The sequence below is a fragment of the Peromyscus leucopus genome, chromosome 8b (genome assembly GCF_004664715.2).
Source record: "Peromyscus leucopus breed LL Stock chromosome 8b, UCI_PerLeu_2.1, whole genome shotgun sequence".
Lineage (NCBI taxonomy): Eukaryota > Metazoa > Chordata > Mammalia > Rodentia > Cricetidae > Peromyscus > Peromyscus leucopus.
Window position 1 is genome coordinate 41,603,521 of NC_051086.1, and position 22,809 is coordinate 41,626,329.

A 22,809-nucleotide genomic window follows, 5' to 3' on the forward strand; every position below is an offset into this window, starting at 1 on the left:
GTGAAGGTGCTGGACCTATAGATCCAAAACTTCAGGATCTTCACGACACAGGGAAATCACAGGATAGCCAAGAAGAGCCCCAGTCTGTTACCGATGGTGTAGCAGAAGCCAGAGACTTCGGATCAGACCGATGACTCAGAGCAATGAACACCTACAAGTAAAGATGTATGGACTAAAGAGTACACTGTGGGACTCGCTGGGCCACACTACAGCTTCCACACTAAGAATTTTGTTTGGTTGGTTAGTTGGTTGTTTTCGGTTTTTCTTTTAAATTTGGTTTTGTTTTTTGGGGAGAGGTTGCAAGGGCAGAGAGTGGATGCAAGTGGTCTGGGGGATGAGTGGGATCTGGATGCATGATGTGAAATCCACAAAGAATTGATAAAAAGGAAAAAAAAAAAAAAATCCTCCTATGTTAAGTCTAACCGTGGACAGTGTTTTCTCTGCCTTGGACCTGAGTTGGAGCTTAACAACTAATTGGTAATTCCAGTGTGGCGAGCTTTATCTCCCTGCCAGCGGTCCTTCAGTTATCCAGTGACGCTGTTCAGAGAGACTGCCACACGGCACAGAACCTTAGACAAACACGAGTTCATCTGCTGGGGGACATGAAAGGTGCAGGAGGTTTGTGGAACATTGGCCCTTGGCAGGCTAGCTCCCTTTGATAGAATTTTTTAGAATTGTTTATTTCTTTTCTCACAGGACTGACCTCCAGGCCAGCTTACCACAAACGACACAGTCTTTCTCCCCACTTCTTTCCTCCATCCTTGTCCTCTCTAGGCTGCTGCTAGATTTATAACTTGTCGATCCTAGGGTTTTCCTTTAAGACTCACGTAAATTGTCCCTGAGCTTCCATTTGAGCCCTTTTGTTTGTTTGTTTGTTTGTTTGTTTTTGGTTTTTCGAGACAGGGTTTCTCTGTGTAGTTTTGGTACCTGTCCTGGATCTCACTCTGTAGACCAGGCTGGCCTCGAACTCACAGAGATCCGCCTGGCTCTGCCTCCCGAGTGCTGGGATTAAAGGCATGCACCACCTCTGCCCAGTGAGCCCATTCTTTTATCAATGAGACCAAGAACCCCAAGAGTGGATCTTGTTTCCTGGGTATCATATGGTGGCTCCTTCCTGGCTCCCCAGGATGTCTAGTAACACTTTTTGTCCTGTTTTTTAATTCTTTACTAGGTGGGTAAATGAGCTTTTCCCTGCATCCCCAGGTGACATCAGAACTTCCTGCTGTGGACCTGTGGGCCCATGACCACAGGGTCCTTGCTATGTATGGAGGCACAACAAGGTTCCCATGGCAGGGCTGGGGCTAGGGGCACAGCATGAGAGGAAAGCTCTGTAGATGCTACAAAAATGCTGCAAACCATAGCAGTTGAAACGGTGTCTGCTGGGGTGAAGCTCTTTGGTGAGGCCCAGGAGCCTGGGGACCACTTTCAGAGGACCTTGGAGAGAAGAGAGCTCAGACTGCCCCCACCCCCTGCTCGGGGCCTTAGGAGCAAAGCTTCCGCTGATGAAAACGTGGAGAGCCAAAGGGAATTTAGGTGCAAATAAACCCTCTTCCTGGTTCAGGCTCCAGAAAAAAAACAAAAAACCAAAAAACTGGACATACAGATGTACTGACACACAAGCTCCAGCAGAGGGCGCCAAGAGCTAGAAATTCCACTGGGCAAAATTGAGACTTCGATTTTCTGTTTTTTAATTTTTATTAATTTTATCCAGAGAGGGTGGCATGTGCCACCTTTCTTTTTACCTCATTTTTTTCTTATTCTTTTCTTTTTCGTTGAAGCTAAATGCACAGCACAAGACAAACCACTTTGGCACTTAGGGCATTCACACTGTATTCCAACTAGCACCTGTATCTAATTTGAAAATATTTTCAGTGCCTTGAAATTCCAAAACCATAAGCGATCCAGTAATTCCACACCCACTTTCATCCTCCTCCCTCATCAAACCATTTAGCTGAATTCCTACTGGACGCAGCCTTTTATGGCCTTGGGCTGAACCTTCACAGTTGAGGCAGGGGCTGGGTGTCACAAAGCCCTCAGGGTTCCAGCTAGAGCCTCTGGGCCAGGCATCATCCTGGCTGGCGTAGTGCACGTAGGCCTGGGCCAACAGCAAAAGGGGGTGCGCTCTGAGTCTGCCTCCTGTGGGCCTGGGGGAAGCAGCTGCGGACCCCCTGAAGTGTGGGTGGTAGACTCCTGAAATCCCGGCGTTTGAGAGATGGAGTTAGCAGGATCAGGAAAAACTCTTAAAAAAAAAAAAAACTTAAACAAATGATAATAATAATGAATTTATTTTTAACGGGTATATTAAAATTATACATAGTTATGGAGTACTTGTGATGTTTTGATAATGCACACATGTATAACATCTAAATCAGGACAAACATCTGTCTCCTCAAACATCTATCATCTCTTTTTTAAAATTTTTTATTTATTGGCGCACGCCTTTAATCCCAGCACTCGGGAGGCAGAGCCAGGCGGATCTCTGTGAGTTTGAGGCCAGCCTGGGCTACCAAGTGAGTTCCAGGAAAGGCGCAAAGCTACACAGAGAAACCCTGTCTCGAAAAAAAAAATTATTTATAATATTTTTATTTTTGCATACTAACCACAGATCCATCTCTCATCCCTCCTCCTGCTCCCCCTCTCAGCCTCCCCTCTCCTCAGCCCATCTCCCATCCCCTCCTCCAAAAGGGTAAGGCCTCCCATGGGGAGTCAGCAAAGCCTGGTACATTCATTCCAGCAGGACCAAGCCCCTCCCCGCTGCATCAAGACTGAGCAAGGTGTCTCACCATAGGTAATGGGCTCCAGAAAGCCAGCTCATGCACCAGAGATAGATCCTGATCCTACTACCAGAGACCCCTCAAACAGACCAAGCTACACAACTGTCTCCCGTATACAGAAGGCCTAGTCAGGTTCCACAGCTGTTGGTCTAATGTTTGTGAGTTCCTATGAGCTGGTTCAATTGTCTCTGTAGATTTCCCCATCGTGATCTTGACCCCCCTTGCTCATATAATCCCTCTTCCCTCTCTTCGACCGGACTCCTGAAGCCCGGCCTGGTGCTTGACTGTGGATCTCTGCATCTGTTTCAATTTGTTACTCGGTGAAGGCTCTATGATGACAATTAGGGTATTCACCAATTACCAGGGTAGGCCAGTTCAGGCACCCTCTCCACTATTGCTAGTAGTCTAATCTGGAGTCATCCTTGTGGATTCCTAGGAATTCCCCTAGCACCAGGTTTCTCCCTTACCCGATAATGTCTCCCTCTATCAAGATATCTCTTTCATTGCTCTCCCACTTTGCCCCTCTTCCAGCTCAACCATCCCATCCCTTCATGTTCTCTTCCTCCATCCTCTCCCCCTAATGCTCTGCCCCCCACCCCCAGTTTACTAATGGTAATCTCATCTGTTTCCCCTTGCAAAGTCAATCCATGCGTCTCTCTTAGGGTCCTCCTTGTTTCCTAGGTTCTCTGGAGCTGTGGGTTATCATCTGCTTATCCTTTGCTTTACATCTAGTGTCCACTTATGAGTGAGTACATACAATGTTTGTATTTCTGAGTCTGGGTTATCTCACTCAGGATGATATTTTCTAGTTCCATCCATTTGCCTGCAAATTTCATGAGGTCATTGTTTTTTACAGCTGAGTAATACTCCATTGTGTATATGTACCACATTTTCTTTATCCATTCTTCAGTTGAGGGGCATCTAGGTTGTTTCCAGGTTCTGGCTATTAAGAGTAATCTCAATGGCTGAAAGACATTAAGGAATTGCCTGACATCCTTAGCCATCAGGGAAATGCAAATCAAAACGACTCTGAGATAACATCTTACACCTGTCAGAATGGCTAAGATCAAAAACACTAAAGACAGTTTATGTTGAAGAGGATGTGGAGCAAGGGGAACATTCCTCCACTGTTGGTGGGAGTACAAACATGCTCATCCACTTTGGAAATCAGTATGATGACTTCTCAGAAAATTGGGAATCAATCTACCTCAAGACCAAATGATACCACTCTTGGGCATATACCCAAGGGATGCTCAGTCATACTACAAGGATGCTTGCTCAACTATGTCATATCTCTTTTTAAAAGGAAATTTTATTTATTATAAATTATATGTATGTGTGGGTGAGTGCCAGGATCCACAGAGGCTAGAGGTGTTGGATGCCCTGGAGCTGGAGTTACAGGCAGTTGTGAGCAACCCACAGTGCATCTTAGGAACCTTCCTTGGATCGTCTGGAAGAGCAGCAAGTATTCTTAACCACTGAGCCATCTCTCCAGCCCTTATCCTACTGTTGCTACCTGAAACCAGTATAGACCCTCTGTGCATTAGCTGGCCAGAGCTTCTTGCTGCTGTTTAACTCTTAATTCAGCATCCACTCTTCACCCTGTCTCCCCTCTTCTGTCTCTAAACTCTGCTCACCACCATCCTACTCTCGACCTCTCTGAGATCAACATTTTAGCTTCCATGAATGAGTGGAATGGTGCTGTACTCATCTTTCTGTACCTGGCTCATTTTACTTAACATAATAATCTCCAGTTCTGTTCCTATTGCTGCAAAAGGCAGACCTTCCTCTTTTCTGTGGTTGCAGAGTTCCCCGCTGCCTATCCATTCATCCTTCAATGGAGTGGGTTTATTTAATTTGTCTTGGCTGTCAAGAATAGGGCTGCAATGGATGTGGAGTGCATCTGTCATTTTTACATACTGGTGTAATTTCCTTCGAGTATATATATACTCAGTGGTCGGAAGCTTCATATGGTAGTTTTATTTCCAGTTGTTTGAGGGATCTCAGCACTCCATCATGGCCGCTCAGGAGCTCGCTCTAGACTTGTAAAGTGTAAGTCCTCCTTCCTGACAAGTGAGAGGGGTTTCAGCTGGCATTGTGGCCTAGCTAGCACAATTCATGTTTTCGTGTGGTGCCCCCTCATGTTTATACATAAAATAACTTGTTTACCAGAGGGCGTGCCCCCAAGGAGGCATGCTGGGAAGGACTTAGGGCTGGACTTTCTCAATAGCTCCAGAGCACCTAAGTGTCCCTGACCATCTGCTGAATTAAAGTGAGCACTCCTTTTTGCACAGAGCCAGATGGCCCTGCCTGGCAGCTCTTTTCTTACCCAAAGCTTCTGGGAACACCAGACCTTTAAGTCAATAAGAAGGAAGAGTGGGACAAATTCAGCCTGGCCCGGTACCTCACTCAAGTGACAGGTATAAGCGTCCAGGACCTTACAGTGATGGGGACAGGGAAGAGATGAGGAAGGATTTGGCCTGGATTTCTGGATAGGAGTCTCCATAGTCAATGCCAGAATCAGGCTACTTTCAATACCAAGATCACAACGTTCCTAAAAGCAGGGGAGCCGGTGTGGCTGCTCCGAAGGTCTCAATAACCAGAGAACTTTATCTGAATCCCCAGTGCCTACAACTGGCTGGGATCCCAGCACTGACAGTCCATGTCATCCCCTTGGGCTCCTGATGGCCCTGACCTGGCCCAGCTGCCACCCTCCTGCAGGCCACCTCCCCTCATCTCCATGCCTGCCCTTATCCCCTGTTACCAGTGCCCTTATCTTCTAGGCTCAGTACAGCTGGTCGTGCCCCTTAGGAAGATTTTTTTTTTCCGCTGTTGCAGCTTCCCTAAAGGTAAGAGCTGGTTATTTTCCAACGGCAGTAACGGGACTCAACAGAAGCTGGTGAGTTTGTCTATTCTTCGGTTTCTAGCCTGCCCGCCCCCATCATCCCTGGGAGACAGGCAGGCTCATTTGGATTGTGCCCTGTCTGGAATTTTCAGGGAGCCAAACCAATTCCCTCAGAGTCATCAGAAGACGTCCTGGAAAGCAGGCAGCAGGCTCAGAGGTAGGTAAGTGTTTTCTCCTTTAACGGCACTTTTCAGTGTTTTAGTTTGGACCTCTCCCCATACTCAGTGGGCAGGGAGACTCCTAGGCAAGAACCAAAACACCCTTGCCGACACGACATGCTACATGTGAAGGGCAGTCGAAGGCTGTACCAGGAAGGACCTCTTAGGGCTGACTGCTCTGCTCCCAAAACTTATTCTCTAAACAGATTATACTAACTCCCCTAAATGACTGAGTTTTGAGGGGTGCCCCTCCCTGCCAAGGAGGAAGCTGTATCCTCTAACCCCAGCTGGAGAAGTTCTTTCAAGGCAACTGGACAGTGGCGGGTGTTACAGGATCCTGATGACTTGAGATTTGCCTATTGGAGCTGGTTTTTCTCCATGTGCCTGCAAAGGGCAGGAACTTGGATAAAAAACCCACCCAAGAGTGGGCGGTCAGGGGCAGCTCACTCACACACAGGGCCATCTGCAGACTTCTGAGGATGGGGTCTGTGGGAAACAACACCTTCTCTAGGACTCAGAACTCAGGTCGTGTGTGAATGAGCAGCTTTCTCTCCTAAGCTATTTTTCCTCTCTCCTGTTAGACTCCTAGCCTCTCTTTCACCATGTCTGGGGTGTGTCTAATCCTATCTGTCCCCAGTAGGGATGTCAAGGCCACACCGTGGAAATGCTACTCTGCCAAGCTTCTTGGTCACCTTCATTTTCCTGCAGCTCCTGCCTGCTGGAAACGGTAGGACAACCGCCCCTTCCGGACCCTGGGGGTGCCCAGAGTCAAGCTGAGGTCTCCAACTAGGGCTCAAGACTAGGGGAACCCTCATGCCCTCAAAGGGGAAAGTAGGTACAGGGGGAGCCCCTGCCTCCTGCATGTGACCTAACCTAGCCCTTCCGTTTGCATCTCTAAGGAAAATCAGATTTCTGTGTCCTTGGACCTCCTGACCCACTTCTGGCCCTGGTTGGGCAAGACAAAGAGTTGCCTTGCAAACTGTCACCCAACATCAGTGCGGAGGGCATGGAGCTGAGGTGGTACAGGGACCAGCCCTCTCCAGCTGTGCATGTGCACAAGGATGGGGAGGATGTGTATGAAGAGCAGATGGAGGACTACAGGGGCAGGACGACGTTCGTCAGCAGCCACATGGTCAGAGGAGAGGTCGCTGTGAGGATACGCAACGTCACCGTGTCTGATAACGGGACTTATCACTGCGTCTTCAAGGAGCACACATCCCACAGCCAGGCCACCCTGTGGTTGAAGGTGGCAGGTGAGGGCTGCTGTGGGGGTCTTTCCTTTCGCTTGGGGGCTTCTGTCAGCACCAGCCCCAATTCCAGACCGTGGCTTCCAGAGCCCTGAGTTCTAGAGCTGCTTCAAGGCAAAACTCTCTTCCCACAGGCTCTGTGCACTGTGTCCCCAGGATGTAGTTCTGAATAGAGGGCTGTTTTCCATCTGCCTTCCTTTCATCACACTACCAGAAAGAGCACACAGAGTGGGGGGCTTGGGGGGCGTTGAGGCATGGCAACAGCTGGGATGTGGAAAGACAGAGCCTGAGATGGAGAGTCAGAGAGACAGGAAGACAGAGCGAGCAAGAAACAGATTGAAAAAGAATGTCAAAGAAAAACAGAGGGAAGACAGGAACGCAGAGAGAAATAACAAAGAGACACAGGAAAAGAGGGAGGGAGAGGCTGGAACAGATGGGGATGAAACAGAAAAAGAGACTGAGATTATTTGGGGACATGGAGAAGTTTCCTTTGTTCTTTGTAGTCACACAGACCCCCAACTCCTTCCTTTCCCCACACTTAGTGGGAAACTTTGTTTTTCCCATTAAACCTCCCCTGCATCACTTGACTGTTTTATTAGGAATCACAATGCTGTATGAGTGATGTAACAGCACAGATGGGTGATATAGAGAGAGTCACAGAACCCACTAAACACCTGCAAGACGCCCGCCCCCTCATGGAAGCAACTGTAGTTACAGGATCTGAGCTGATGTCTCTTCTTCCTTCAGGGCTGGGCTCATCACCCAGAATCCATGTGACTGGCACCCAGGACAAAAGCATTCGGGCAGAGTGCACCTCATCAGGCTGGTTCCCAGAGCCTAAGGTGGAGTGGCTGGACCTCAGAGGAGAGCCAGTGCCGGCTGAGACTCACTTCTCAGCCTCAGCCAGCACCGGCCTCTTGGCCGTGGTGTCCATTGTGACTCCCCAGGACAGGGCTGTGGAGGGCCTGACTTGCTCCATCTCCAACCCCCTCCTCCCCGAGAAGAAGGTGGCTGAGACTTACCTGCCTGGTGAGTACCTGTTCAGTTCTGCCATCAAAGCCACTAGCACAGGAGTCCAGGCCCCGAGCGCCAGGGATGTTTGGAGAAAGCTGTGGGGGCAGAGCCAGGGAAGACCCTGCCTGCAGCCTGCCCAAGGGGGTCACGGGGATGTCGGTTTCCAAGATGAAACAGTGATAGAGTTGCAGGGAGATCTACCAGCGAAGCAAGAAAGTTACATCCTGATACTGGCTGTTGTTGTTGTTGTTTTAATAAATTTTTTTTAAAGAGAAGTTGTAGTTCATGGCAAGTTTAATCAAAAAGTGCATAGATTATCTTTTCTTTTAAAAAAAGCTATTTCTCTTATCTTATGTGTATGAGTGTTTCACTGAGTGTGTGTAAGTGTACTGTGTGTGTGCAGTTCCCTTGGAACTGGAGTTACAGATGATTGTGAGCCACCACGTGGGTACTGGAAATGGGATCTGGGTCCTCTGGAAGGGCAGCCATGCTCTTAACCACTGAAATGTCTCCCCAGCCCCTGGATTTTCTACATAGTTCATCTCATAGCCATAACTCTCCCACATATGAAAATCCAGAAAGGGAATGTCACAGGGATGAACAGGCAGAGACCCACCAGGGTGAGCAAGAATGTGGGACTCCGTGGTACTGGTTGTTCTGGGATGTGGACATAGGAGAATGGCGTCTGTCCACCTGTACTGCATGCCGCCTCCGAGTCCTCTACCCTCCCTAGTCACACCCTTCCTTCCCACCTGCACCTGGAGACCCCTGGCCTTTCTTCTTCTTTGAATGGTTTTGCCTTTCCCAGTGTTTCATAGTTGAAATCACACCAAATGCGTGCTTCTCAGGCTGGCTTCTTTCCGTTAGTGATGCGCATTTAAGAGTTTTCTGTGATTGTCCTTTGCCTGGTCTCTTAGTCACTGTTCTATTGCTGTAAGGAGATACCATGACCAGGGCGTCTTACAGAAAACAAAGCATTTAATTGTTTACCATTTCAGAGGGTGAGTCCTTTGTCAACATGGCAGGCACCATGGTGGCAGGCAGGCAGACGTGGTGCTGGAGAAGCAGCTGAGAGCTCACATCTGATCCTGAAGTTGCAGGCTGAGACAGAGATACTAGGCCTCGTGTGGGCTTTTGAAAACCTCAGCCCATCCCCAGCAACACACCTCCTCCAAAAAAGGCCACATCTCCCAATCCTTCCCGAACAGTTCCACTAACTAGGGACCAAGCATTCAAATGCAGGATCCTACTGGAGTCATTCTCTTTCACACTACCACACTTAATAAATCATTTATTTTGAGGGCTGAGTAACTATTCCACTGTCTGGTTAGAACAGTTAGTTTATCTATTTATCTACTAAAGGATATGTTTAGCTTTTCATTTAAAGTTTTGTTTCTTTAAAAACTTGTTTTTTGACTTTTTGAAAAAGGATATCACTATGTAATCCTGGCTGGCCTGGAACTCACAATATAGGCCAAGCCGATCTTGAACTCACAGAGATCTGCCTGCCTCTGCCTCCTAAGTGCTAGAATTAAAGGCATTTGCTACCATGCCTGACAGAAGTTTTATTTCTAAATGATGTTAAACTTACAGATTAATTCTGCAAAATTACATGGTTTGCAAAAATAGTAAGTCTCTGCACCACTTGCCCAGATTCACATTTTGAATCTTTTGCTACATTTTAATTGACTTCGTTTTCTTTTTCTACAAATAGCATATCTAATATCTATATCTTACCCATATAGCCATGCATATGCAACCTCCTCAGTCCACTCTCCCTCAGCTCATACCATACTTTGTCCTGGGCTCCTGGGCCATAGACAGGTGTGTGTTGTTAGCAGTCCCAGACAGACAATGGAAGCCCATGGTCAGGGTAGGCAGGTTCTGTGTCTGGTGAGGGCTGTTCCATAGTACAAAGATCTTCTTGCAGTGTCTTTGTGTGGGGGAAGGGCCAGGACCTCTCTGAGGTACTTTTTATAAGGGCATTGATCCTAGTAATGAGCCCCACCCTCAGGACTTCCCCACCTCCCACAGCCTACCTGCACCATCCTCTAAGAGGCTGGGATTTCAATGTTTTGGGGGACACCAACATGCAGGCTATAGCACTGTGTATCAGAAGACATCTCATTTTTTTCTGAACCTTTTTTAGAAAGGTCTGTGAATACTGTGTCCCTTGAGTCTGGAATGTTGTAGTGTGTGTGTGTGTGTGTGTGTGTGTGTGTGTGTGTGTGTGTGTGTAGCAAAGACAGTCCCTCCCGTTATTCTTGATGCCCTGGAATCCTCTTAGCTGCCCTGTTCAGAAGGCCTCCGTCCACGGAGAGGGGACCAGCTCTGCCTCTGATCCTCACGGCACTGGGGCTTGTCACAGCAGCAATTGCCTGTGCCTTTGGGAGGTCGCACAAAGAGGATAAAAGTGAGGAGGAAGAAGCGGATCCAGGAACCAGTGCTGAGACGGAGCCCTCCCACGGTGAGTGAGCCCTGACCCTCACACCAGGGACCTGGATGCCAAACTCTGGCCTGAGGTTTGTATCATCCAACACAGCAGGAATGGAATGACCAGTGGGGATTTTGGCTCTGGAATTTCCCAACCACAACCCACCCAGAGGAAACCCTTCATCACTGAGAGATTCCTTGCTCAGTTATTCTTCACAAGAAAACTCTGGGCAGTCTACAGGGCCTCTTTCTGGGAAATGAATAGACAGGAGCTGGAAGCTTGGGCTTGTCATTTTTCCACTACTGAAACAAAATGCCTGAGGCTCGGTCATGTGTAAAGGAATGTTTATTTAGCTCTCATTTGGGGGTCTAAATGTCCAAGATCAGGTGGTCCATGTGGTGAGGGCTGTGTCAAATTATGGTAGATAGCAAGACAGAATAAGCAAAAGATTTGGGGATCAGGGTCACATGGGAACCAGCCAGGGTCCCCAGAGAACTAAAGATGTTCCCATGAGGTCATTACCTCCACCTCTTAAAAGCTCCCCCACCTCCCACTGTTCACACTGAGGGCCAGGCTTCTAACAAGCAAACCTTGAGGATACATGCCAACCCCATGCAGCCCACAGAAAAGCCCGCACCTGGAGTATTGGCTATAGGGTGTGGGTGGGAAATTTCAAGTCTTCAGTCTGCTGGAGGTGGGCTCTGTGTCTGTGTCAGTTTCTCTGTCTCTGTCTCTTCCACACAGAGCCTGAGCCTCTGAGCTGAGTTTAGTACACAGTGGGAGCCATCTCGGGCTGTGCTCACACCTCCTCAGGAATCCTGTGTTCCTCCCTCTCTCGCTGCTTGGAGGAATAACAAAAAACCGTTTAAATGGGGACAATGGGGACGGTAACAGATCTCTAGAAGTGGAAGGGAAACCTTCATGCAGGAGACAAACCTTGGCTCCCTCATCCATGCAGGGCCAAGACAGCAAAAGCCCCCACGTCTGATACTTGATTTCTGTCTCCACAGCCAGCCTGTCCCTGGACCCTGAAACCGGGAGCCCCAAACTCATGGTGTCTGAAGACCGGAAAAGTGTGAAGCGGTTGTTATTTGACCAGGACTTGTCTCCCAATTCCAAAAGATTTGACCAAGACCCCTGCATCCTGGCCCAAGAGCGGTTTGATGCAGGGAGACATTACTGGGAAGTAGAGGTCGGGGGCAGGCGGGCCTGGATTCTGGGTGTGTGTCTGGAAAGTTTGGGACGGGAAGGAAGGATCCCCAAGTCACCTCAGCATGGCATCTGGGCACTGGAGTTTTACAAGAAGAAACTCCAGGCCCTCTCCTACCCCAGGTCTCGCCTGTCTCCTCCGCAACCCCTCTGGCGTGTGGGTATCTTCTTAGACTTTGAGGCAGGAGAAATCTCCTTTCACAATGCAGCTGACGGCTCCCAGATCTATGTGTTCTCTGGGCTGTCTTTTTCTGGTCCCTTACAGCCATTCTTCTGCCTCTGGACCCATGACCCCAGACCCCTAACCATCTGCTCAGTGGTCAGAGAGGCAGAAGAAGACACAGAATCCTCTGGAGGTCCTTGATCTCCCTGGGGATTCCCGAGACATCCCTAGGAAAGAGAGGCTCCTGCCTTCTTGTCCACCCTGGCTCCTGGTACTATTTATTGCATTCCTGTGTGTTAAGATAAGACACCAGGGGCTAGATATGCTGCCTTTGCCAAATTTCTGTGCTGAATGCTGACACCACACCCAGCCCAGGATTTCTGAAGGTGTTGTAGTTTGGAGATGAGGCATTGAAAGAGGGTAAGGTTAAAGAAAGACATTGATGTACCTTAACCCCATAAAGCTGGTGTTCTTAAAAGAGGGGGAGATCAGGACACATGCATACCCTGTGGGGACTCAGAGAGGTGCCACTCACTAGCTAAGGAGACCAGCAGTGTCTCCGATGATATCTAGCTTCTGGGACTTAGAACGTGGTTCCTGCCGAGTGAGAATCGCGTGACTCTCCTGTGCTGAGGTACTTTGTCATGGCTGGCCTCCCTCAGCGAGGAAGACTATACAATAAGCACAGCAAGGCTGTTTTTGCCGTGTTCTTAGAGGCATGTATGGAATGCCCAGCTCAGTGGTGGGTTGTGCTCTGTCTGGCTGCGAGATAACTGGGTCTTACCCTCCTCTTCCTCACTCTTCCTCCATCTTGTTCATCTTTCTTTTTCCTTCCTCCCTGCCTTCCTCTCCCTCCTCCCCACCTTCTCCCTTCTCTTTCTTCCTGTTAAATGATTTTTATTTTTAATGACGTGTGTGTGTGTGTGTGTGTGTGTGTGTGTGTGTGTGTGTGTGTGTCCTGGAACTGTAGTTTTATGTATATATATATATATACAGCAGTTGGGAGCTGACAGATGAGGAACGAAACTCAGGTCTTCTGCAAGAGCAGCCAGGGCTCTTGGTCCTAGAAGCATCTCTCCAGCCTTCTCCCTTCTCTCTCTTTTCCCACTCCTCCAATCTCTTTCTACCTTAAATCTCTCTCTCTCTCTCTCTCTCTCTCTCTCTCTCTCTCTCTCTCTCTCTCTCTCTCTCTCTCTCTCTCTCTCTCTCTCCCCCTCACTATGACAGACTAGTTTACAGCCACACAAAGGCAAAGATCTGAAGATTGCTAAGGCTTTGGTCAGAGTCCAGCGAGGACAGAAACCGCGACAGTGATGACAGAGAAAAGAAGCGGGGTGCTAATGGACACTTGGGAACACAGGAGATAAAGCTAGACCATGGGAACCAGCTCTCAGCTACCTGAGGTTCCACTCCGAGACTTCGGGCAGAAGGGAGAGCAGAGCCCAGGGACTGGGGTGCTGCTCCGCTTGTTCCAAGGGTGCTGAGAAAATGCAGTCTGTCCAGTGCTGTGAGGCTGGAGGCCCCAAGAGAAACACAGAGTCACACTGTCCCCCAGACCCAAGCAGGGATCTGTTGGTGGGATCTATGTGGCATTCAGGATTCTACTCCAGGGAGACTGGGACTTAAGGTTAAGTGCTCTGGCCTAAAAGCCATGAAGGACTCTTCCCTCCTCTGGAGACCAGAAATTGAACTGAATAGTTGGCTTCTCTGGGAAGCCTTGAAAAATGTACTCCAGGCCTCCCTCCCAGTGTGTGGTGGCGTCCAGCCCTCCTTGGCGGGCAGGAGCATGCTCCCCCTGTCACAGTCTGGCCAGAGCCTCTCTGTGTTTCTCTTTAAAATCTTTCTCTTAGGCACACTTACCCATGTCAGAGCCCACTTTAACACAGGCTGACTCCACCCTTTTGTAACTTGATTGCATCTGCAAAGACCCCTTTCTCCAAATGATCCTAGTCACAGGTGTGTGGGGTTTGGACTCCCACATATCTGGGGGGACACTCAACCTACCATACTGGCTGAGTGGTGGGCACACCCTTTTACATTGGAATGCCTCCTCAGAAGGAGGAGATCATTGTCCATAAGGGCTGTCGCAGTTATACGTGTTTCAGAGAGACAAGGTCCTCAGATATAGCTAAAGAATGCCTAGTGTTTAGGGTTCATAGTCAAGAGCACAGCCATGGTTAGTCTGTCTGTGGAATAGCAAGGATATGTCACAAGCACAGGTGGCCCCTGAGCTGGACTTTGGAGACAGGCTGGCATTAATAACCAGTGCTGGGTTAAAGGCATGAGACACCACTGCCCAGCTACGTTTTTGTTTGTTTGTTTTGTTTTTTTAAGGATTTATCTATATATTTTATGTATATGGGTGTTTTGTCTGAATATATGTCTGCACACCAGAAGATGGTCCATGCCTTCAATCCTAGCACTAGGGAGCCAAAGGCAGGCAAATACCTGAGTTTGAGGCCAGCCTGGTCTACAGAGTGAGTTCCAGGACAGACAGGGCTACACAGGGAAACCATGTCTCATTAAAAAAAAAAAATTGTGTGTCTGTCTTCGTGTGTGTGTGTGTGTGTGTGTGTGTGTGTGTGTGTGTGTACCTGCAGAGGCTAGAATAGGGCACTGGGTACCTTGGAGCTGCAGTTAAGGCATTTGTGAACTGCCCCACACGGGGGCTGGAATCAGCACTCCTGTTCTTATGATGGAGTAGCAGGTCCTCTTGATTGCTAAACCATCTCTCCAGCCTCAAGCTTTCTTGTTTGAAGGGTGCAACATGGTGAACATTGGTTAAAGTGTACAATCAGTACTTTGTACAAGTACACTTGTAGCAGTGCCATCAAGAGATCAGAGTCTTTTGCCATTAAAATTCCTCTGGATATTTTAGAACTTGATCCACACAGATGATTGCACTGTAGGTAGCCACTGACCTGTGAGTTTTTGTTCTGATTTCCCCTCTCTCATTTTTGGACTTAATTTGAAGTCAGTCCGTTTAAAGTGTGGAGCATTACTGATACCATTGAGTTGAGAACTTTCCTTTTCTTTTGTCCTCTTGGGCACATCTACATGATAAACCTTTACCTGTTCTGGAATTTAAAATAAATGGAATCATACTATCATTTTCTTGTCTTTTTTTTTTTTTTTTAACTTCTGCGTTAGTTCATTTCCTATTGTCACAACCAAACACCTGCAGCTGGGAAAGGTAAAATGTTTCTTGGCTGACATTTTTGGAGAGCACATGGGAAGACAAACTGATGAACCCCAAGTGGCTGCCCCCTCTACACCCTCCAGTCTACAGGTTGTCTCTCCTCCTCTGTCTGGGTTTGTTGTTTTGTGTCAAGTTGTCAACTTGACACAGCTAGAGTTGTTATGGGAAGAGGGACCCAGCGGAGGGACTGATTTCCTCAGATTGCCTGTCGGACTGTAGAGAATGTAGAGCGGCGGGTTCTGTAGAGAATGTAGAGCGGCGGTTCTCAACCTTCCTAACGCTGCCACCCTTTACTGCAGTTCCTCACATTGTGGTGACCCCCAACCATAAGATTATGTTGTTGCTACTTCGTAACTGTAATTTTGCTATGGTTATGAATTGTAATGTAAGTATATCTGACATGTAGGACATGTGATAAGTGACCGCAGAGGGGTCAAGACCCACATGTTGAGAACTGTTGTTGTAGAGGATTTTCATTGATGTGTGTGGGAGGGCCCAGTGGGTGGTGCCATCCCTGAGCAGGTGGTCCGGGGTGCCATATGAAAGCAGGCCAAGAAATCTAGTGAGTGGTGTTCACTCATGCTTCAGTTCCTGCCTCCAGGTTTCTGCCCTGATTTCTCTTCCAGACGTAAGCTGAAATCTTTTCCTCCTCAAGTTGCTTTTGGTCATGATATTGTCACAGCTTTGTCAAACAGACAGAAAGGCCCAAGTTAACTCAAAACAATAAAAAGACTCTTTGCTTTTGCATTGGATTTGGTTTCTTGGTGGTCTTTGGGGGACTCTGGGTACAACAATGATACTTTATCACAGGAACTGAAAATTAACTAATACAGCCACTGAACAGGGAGGCTGATTTCAGCTTCATGTTGATTTTTTATGAGACAGGATAACCAGGCTGGACTGAAACTCAGCTTCTGCCTCAGCCTTGGGAGTGCCAGTATTAGTTTAGGATTGAGCTTTATGCTCACGATCTCCTGCCTGCTGTCCCTTGCTCCAATGTGGCCATCCACATTGGTGAGCAGGGTTCTTCTTTAGCCATTGATAATTTCTTTAGTGCACTGTCATGGAGACTCCCAGAAACAGTATGTTACCAAGTCACTAGGCATCACTTTGTTGAATCCTGCTGGGACATTAACCACCATGGCTGGTTCGCCCAGGCTTCATGGAAAGGTAGGAGTCTATCTCTAAATGTCGGTGAACAAGCCCAGGGGACTCCCAAGGGGACCTTCCTCTATCCTGTCACTATGAAGTCCTTCCCCATCCCACTCCCATATTATCTCTTAATTACATTTTGTGTGCATGTGTGTGTGCTAAATGGAATGCATATACACTGTGGCACATGTGAAGGTCAGAGGACAAGTTGTGGGAATTGGTTCTCTCCTTCCACAATGTGGGTTCCCAGGACTGAACTCACTCAAGTAGTCAGGCTTGGTGTCAAGTGCTTTTACCTGCTGAGCTTTCTCAACAACCTCCAATTCTCCCATTAAAATGCCCACATCTAGGTAGACTTCAGGTCCCCCAAGTCTTTCCCTCCTGGGACGTCACCTTCCTGCTTACAACTTGTGCTTACCCTTCACTGTCTGGTTTCATCACTGACAAAGGAAAACAGGAACTGAGCACCACTTAGCCCACATTTTAGGAGTCACTCATTTTAAGACTGTTCTGACCACCCGCTCCCCTACATGCTTATGGTGTCTTTTTCATGTCCCCCTTCATGTCTCTATGATTTACTGGCATGGGCAGCAACCATGTGAGGAAGATTCTAATGGATTTTCTCATTCTCGGGAGAACCATGAGTAAAACCATCGTGCCCACGGTAAGCTAGGGAAAGCATGTGTTTAAAGACCCAAGGATGGGCTGTCAAGACGGGTGGGTGGGTTAAGGTGCTTGTCACCAAGCCTGATGACCTGAGTTCAGTCTCTGGGACCCTAGTCAGAGAAGGAGAGGACTCAATCCCAAGAGTTTTCCTCGGACCTCCACATGCTTGCCCATGGTGCATGCACCAAAAATAAAAATGTAATAAAAAAATGAAAGATGTCTTGGTTGTTGGTGTGATCTCCAGAATGACTTACCTAGCCAAGCTTCATAAACTTCTGTTAATGAAAAGTCTGATGGGAAGCGGAATACCATTCAAAGTTATTGTGAGTATTGCTAAGATATAAGCACATTTTGGTCATTTCTGTTCATATATGTCTATACTCATCATCCAGGCTCTATTTTTTTCTGTTGTCACCAATTCATTGAGCTAAGATGTTTGTTACCATGTGCATGTAGTGCTCACAGAGGCCAGAAGAGGGCGCTGGATCCCCCGGAGCTGGAGTTACAGTGAGTGTCACAAACCAAAATCCTGGTCCTCTGAACAGCAGCCAGCGCCCTTAACGCTTAGCTCTTAACTCTTCCGTGACTAGCTATGATTCACATTTATCAGTAAAAATAATCAACCAAAGTTAAAATAGTCTCAAAAATAATGGCCACAGTCTACATGGAAATATTGAGATTTCTGTAACATTTCTAAGAACTTTAGGTGCGGTGAAAAGCGGCAGGCTGTTTGCTTCAGTCTCTCTCACAATCTTCCTGAAACTTTGCAAATGGCTGGAAATGGGCTACAACTCAGATACCTTCATCAAGAGTAAGTATCAGTGTCAGTACGCAGAGCCAACTGTCCACCATGTTTTGTTTTTTCCTAATGCAGATGTAAATGAAATAGCAATGGAATCATGGTAGTATAACTTTCCCCAAGGAGGGCACCAGATTGAAGAGGCGGTGTTCAGCCAAGCACTTGTGGGGCCTCCCTGTTTACCTTTGCTCTTGGTGGAAGCTGGGACGGTTAACCTAGGACTTAAATCAGGGAACCCCGCCCTGCTGGGATTGGCCTGCCTTGGCCCAGGTGATGAACTGTCATTGTGCTTTCAGGCCCCGTTGGTTATTTGGGGGTCAGGCAACTTGGGCTCTGCTCAAGCAGTGAGGTCATGGTCCACCACATTTTATATCCATAGATAACCCCGAAGGAGGTGGACAAAGCCTCAAGTGGGGTGTGGCTTTAGTCCATGAGACCCCCTACACCTGGAAAGTGTGTATTGCCCAGAAAATTGGATGTTGGCCTTGAAAAGGAGTCAAAGCCAAACCCAAATGTAGATTAAAAGTATGCCTTTTCAAATTATTGCACTTTCGACGTGTATCAGCGGTCGGGGGAAAACTAATTTTGAAGCACTTAGGAGCTATATCAAATGTGTAGATGGGTAAGTGCTGGAGTTGACCAGTAGTAAATACAGCTTGACAAGTACAGTAAAGGAGGAGGTGTGGGAGGAAGGGGGAGCTAGGCAATTAATTGGCTTGTCACTGTCAACATCTCAATACGATTTTTTAAAATTCGTTTGAGACAGGGTCTCACTTTGTAGTACTGGCTGACCTAAGTCCTGGGGTCAAAGCTTGGGGCAGTGCCTCCCCACTAAATCATCAAGCGAGCTGAACCTGTTTAGAATCCAAGAACGGTTTGAATGAACGCAGCTGTTGGGTGTAGCGTGCCGCACAGTAATACCTCTGCCAGGCCACCAGAGGGAGATTCCCCACTCCGGCCCATGTAGAAATGGCTATAAGCTATAAGGTCAGGAGTCCATTAAAGATTGTCCGTTAAGCTACCCAGCGATTCCGGTTAGTTCTGAAAAGAGGCTTTGGTATTCACTGAAGGGCCCTGAGGGTGGACAAAACCTCTGTAGCTGGCAGCCTTGTGGCCATCCCTGCATTGCTGAGTGCGGAGCTTGACACTGTCAGCTCCGCGGCTCAGGGACCTCCGCGCTGGAGGGGCAGAACCGCAGCAACACCTGAGTCACCAAAGCCCTTAGCGCGTTGGGAGGTTGGGCAGGCGGTAAGGGAGCAAGGTTCTCGTGGTCCACGTAGGCGGAGACAAAGGCAGGAAGCTGACCATCAGCACAAACAGCTTACAGCATTAACTCTCGGCTCTGACAAACGGTCGGACCCTCGGGCACGAAAGGTAACCCGAAAGTCCCATTGGCTGCTCTGTGGAGACTTGTCCAATCAAAAGAGCTCAGGAAGCCACCTCATTTGCATATGACCAGAATTCTATGAGAGTGATGTTTTCCAGGTATTTATCTTCTTCCTTCCCTCGGAGATCCTTGCTTTTCCTCTTTGGGGACAGCTGTCCACAGAGGAGGAGTGCCCCTGGCCTCATGACACGTACTAATAAGATTCAGGAATGTATATAACGGGCAGGGTGGGGAGCCGACCTGTATTTAGGAAAGGTAAAGCAGGCCTTAGCAATGGGTGGGAGGCAAGACCCTTTATGATTGACTGAGCATGGCATTGACCTTCGGTCTGTAATCAGAGGCTACCATACACCCAGGAACCTCTTCCTCTGGCCGGAAAACGGAGACGGCCTCTTTGCACTTTCAGCTTGGTGGGGACCACGAGTTCAAAGTGAAAACAACCCAGGGCAGCGTATCCTGAGATTTGCTCATGTCCTTTCAGGTTGTAGGACTGAGGCCAAAGAATGGAATTTCAGAACCCAGTCATCAGAATACCATTTATGAACGGAACCACAGGGACTCAGATGCTGCCTGTGCAAAAGGGGGAAACAAATACTTATCCTGCTGCAACCCCACAGCTCATACCCGATCCTTGGGGCAGCCTGTCCAAGCATCCCTTGCAGCTATTACAGCACAAGTGTGCCTGCCCTTGCTTGCACCCCACGAGCCCCCCAAATGCAATTTTGCTAAAAACCAGACTATTTGTTTTGTGAGTTTAATCCTGGTTGGCTTGTGTGCTGTATCAATGGTGGTGTTTCAGATACTATTTTTGCTTCTAAAGCCAGTACAGCCTTGTTTGTCTCCTAGAAATTCCTTAACAGCATACATTTTCATGAATGACAGTTAAAGCAGAGAATCTTTGTTTCAGCTCAATTATCTATCTCCAAATCAAAATTCTCTTGTGGAAATAAAGCACCTCATGTGGACATCAAGTGGCACAAAGCTCATGTAAGAGTCCCTTTTCCCAGGACTTTTATATCTTCTGGTTATTCGGGGGCCTTTGCTTGAGAAAATGAGGTGGATGTGAGAATGGCCTTTGAACTGAGCTCCCTGTGGACAGGTGCAGCCAGCCCTCACTTAACTATGGTGATGAGGGCAGACCTTAGAGCCACAGCCACTTTTCACTGGGGAAGAAATGCCTGAGGTTTCACCCAGAACCTCACAAGAAGTCCCCAAAGGGAGTCAAGAATTTCAGCTGCAGTCTGCAGGGGGTTGCTGCCAGAGAAGCCCTGGATCAAGGCCCAACTAAATGACTTGCATGTTGGAATACAGTTGGCCTGTTCATGGGCTCCACATCTGTGGATTCAATTAGAGAGAGAGAAAAAAAAAATACCAGAAACACACACACACACATACATGTCCCTTATCTATAGCATATCCTATACTTTTGACCTCACCATTTCCCCCAAACTATATAAACTAGTTCATTGTATGGGTTCTATTAGACATTAGAAGTAATCTAGAGGTGGTTTATAGAACACCAGATGTTGTACGCAGGTTAGATGAGGACTCGCACAAGTACCTGAGCACCAGCCCGTGGACAGGCACTGAGGACACGTCCTCTTTATTAATCCACTGTATTGGCCTGTTTTCTAGTATGCACACTACTTGTAAGGCTCTTCACCAACTCTACTCAGCATGATAGTACTGCTGCAGAAAAACCAAGCAAGGTCTGTCTGAAGTCTGCCTTAATCCTGGCTGTTTTTCCATATGGGGAAGGCCCTAGCAAAAAAAACCAAAAATACCTGCTGCTTCTCCCTGCTTTTGGTATATGGGGTGGGGGAGTTCACAAGATTTTTCCAAGTAGCCACTAAACTCATGACAATCACCCTGCCTCAGTTTCCTGGGTGTGGCTTGCTTGCTTGCTTGCTTTTTGAGACAGGGTCTCACTATATAGCCTTGCCTGGCCTGGAACTTGCTAGGCAGACCAGGCTGGCCTCAAACTCAAGATATCAGTCTGCCTCTGCCTCCCAAGTGCTGGGATTAAAGGGATGTGCCACCACGCTCAATGTTTTTTGTAAGTTGGTATTCTCTTCATTCCCCACATCCCAATCTTTTTCCATTTCCAATCCCATGATGCCTGCCTGACATGGTCTCCTAGAATATCCAACCTGTAGCCAATGGATTAGGTGCAGACAGGATATCTATCAAAACAATGCAGCACAGCACCCACTGTACTTACCTTTGTAGACAAATGTCAGAAGGATGGACACATCTGTATAGACCATATGTATACTTCAATCTGGCTGTTTTTCATTTACCATGGTACCTTGAAGCCCCTCATGTAAAACCTATCCAGTTCATCACATTTCATGGGCTCTACGCTCCATGATCTTCCACCTCCCTAGCAAAGGAACTATGGTGGCCTGTCTTGTAACTTACCTTGAGGACCTGGGAAGGGATGTCCTTGGGTCACTGTGCCTCTAAGTTCAAACTCCCGAGAGCTGACACTGAGCCAGCAGTAAAGGTGGGGAGTAGAGTGTGGGTGTCTTTGGGATTCTGACCTTCAGCTTCTGCTGTGTCGCATTAGGAAGGTGAGACCTTGGGAGATGATATGGTAAAAAGGGTGGAGCCTCACAAATAGGATAAGTGTTCTATAAGGTCCTAGAGACCTTTTTGTTGTTTTTTGAGACAGGGTTTCTCTGTGTAGTCCTGGCTGTCCTAGAACACTCTCTGTAGACCAGGCTGGCCTCGAACTCAGAGATGCACCTCCTAGAGATCTTTTGTTCTTTCTTCCCTGTGAAAACACAAGACATCTATGAACTAGGAAGCAGGCCACACTAGATACGGATTCTGCCACCAAACTGACTCAACTCCATCAATGGCATGATGGGGAAAGACGACAAAGCTGGCCAGTGCAGGAGGTACCCAGAGGACTGGTGGATCCCCCCTCCAGGGAGAAGGGGCCAGTGAAGGATCTGGTGGGTCCTGGTGCTAAGGTGCTCAGAGGTTCAAATTCTAGAGTGGACCAGGGTTATGGTGGGCATGGGGAAGTGTCCTATGTGGCAGTCACTTAGGGTGCTGTTGATAGTATGTGTAGATTGCAGGTTGACTGGCAAGCAGAGCTGATGCAAAGGAGACTTTCTCAACTTAAGACTGCACTTCACATGTCCAGTTGGTCTGCTGGGAGTCACAGGGACAGGAAAGAGGAAGTCTCTGGGGCATGTCCATTGGGGTTGTAGACAAGGTCATATGGTTTTCTAGACCAATGCTAAAATCTGAGGCATGAACCTCACTTGTTTCTGAATACAAGTGGCCAGTCCAATTGCCTGGCATTCTCTACACCTGCCATTCAACTAGTCTAGTTTCCATTTTTGCCCCCAACAGAGGTCAGACAGGCTCAGGGCTACTGCCCTCACTGCCACCTGCACCTGTTCTTGCCTTCCTGTTCTTCCCTGGCACTCAGGCGGAGGAAGCTCCTCTGCCTGCAGGGAAGGCCAATCAATCCTGGGCATCCAGTCACCCTGAATATGAATGTGACGAGTCTGTTACCTCGGGTGCATCTGCTCACCTGGCTGGCCCTCTGCAGGACCCTGTCATGTGGGCTAACCCAGAGTCCCCTCGGCATGTCTCCTCTTGGCCCTACTTCCTAGGTGTAACTCCCACAGTCAACACGAGCTTTAGGATGACACCTGCCTCTCTCCCCGACTGTCTCAGCGACAG

The 22,809-nt window shown here is 48.1% G+C and overlaps 1 protein-coding gene across 8 annotated transcripts; it reads left to right on the plus strand.

The window, feature by feature from the left end:
* The first annotated feature begins 5,624 nt into the window (after nucleotides 1-5,624).
* Btnl10 (butyrophilin like 10) lies at nucleotides 5,625-12,335 on the plus strand. Of its 8 annotated transcripts, none has more exons than XM_037201050.1 (7): nucleotides 5,625-5,673; nucleotides 5,772-5,840; nucleotides 6,475-6,564; nucleotides 6,737-7,090; nucleotides 7,832-8,113; nucleotides 10,386-10,565; nucleotides 11,543-12,335. In XM_037201050.1, exons 3-7 carry the CDS (start codon nucleotides 6,480-6,482, stop codon nucleotides 12,103-12,105), a joined length of 1,464 nt encoding a protein of 487 aa, XP_037056945.1. In that variant the 5' UTR covers nucleotides 5,625-5,673; nucleotides 5,772-5,840; nucleotides 6,475-6,479; the 3' UTR covers nucleotides 12,106-12,335. The 8 variants fall into 8 exon arrangements, with proteins under 8 accessions (XP_037056945.1, XP_037056942.1, XP_028712983.1 ...); XM_037201047.1 differs by having other exon boundaries at nucleotides 6,478-6,564; XM_028857150.2 differs by having other exon boundaries at nucleotides 5,772-5,836.
* Nucleotides 12,336-22,809: the final 10,474 nt, after the last annotated feature.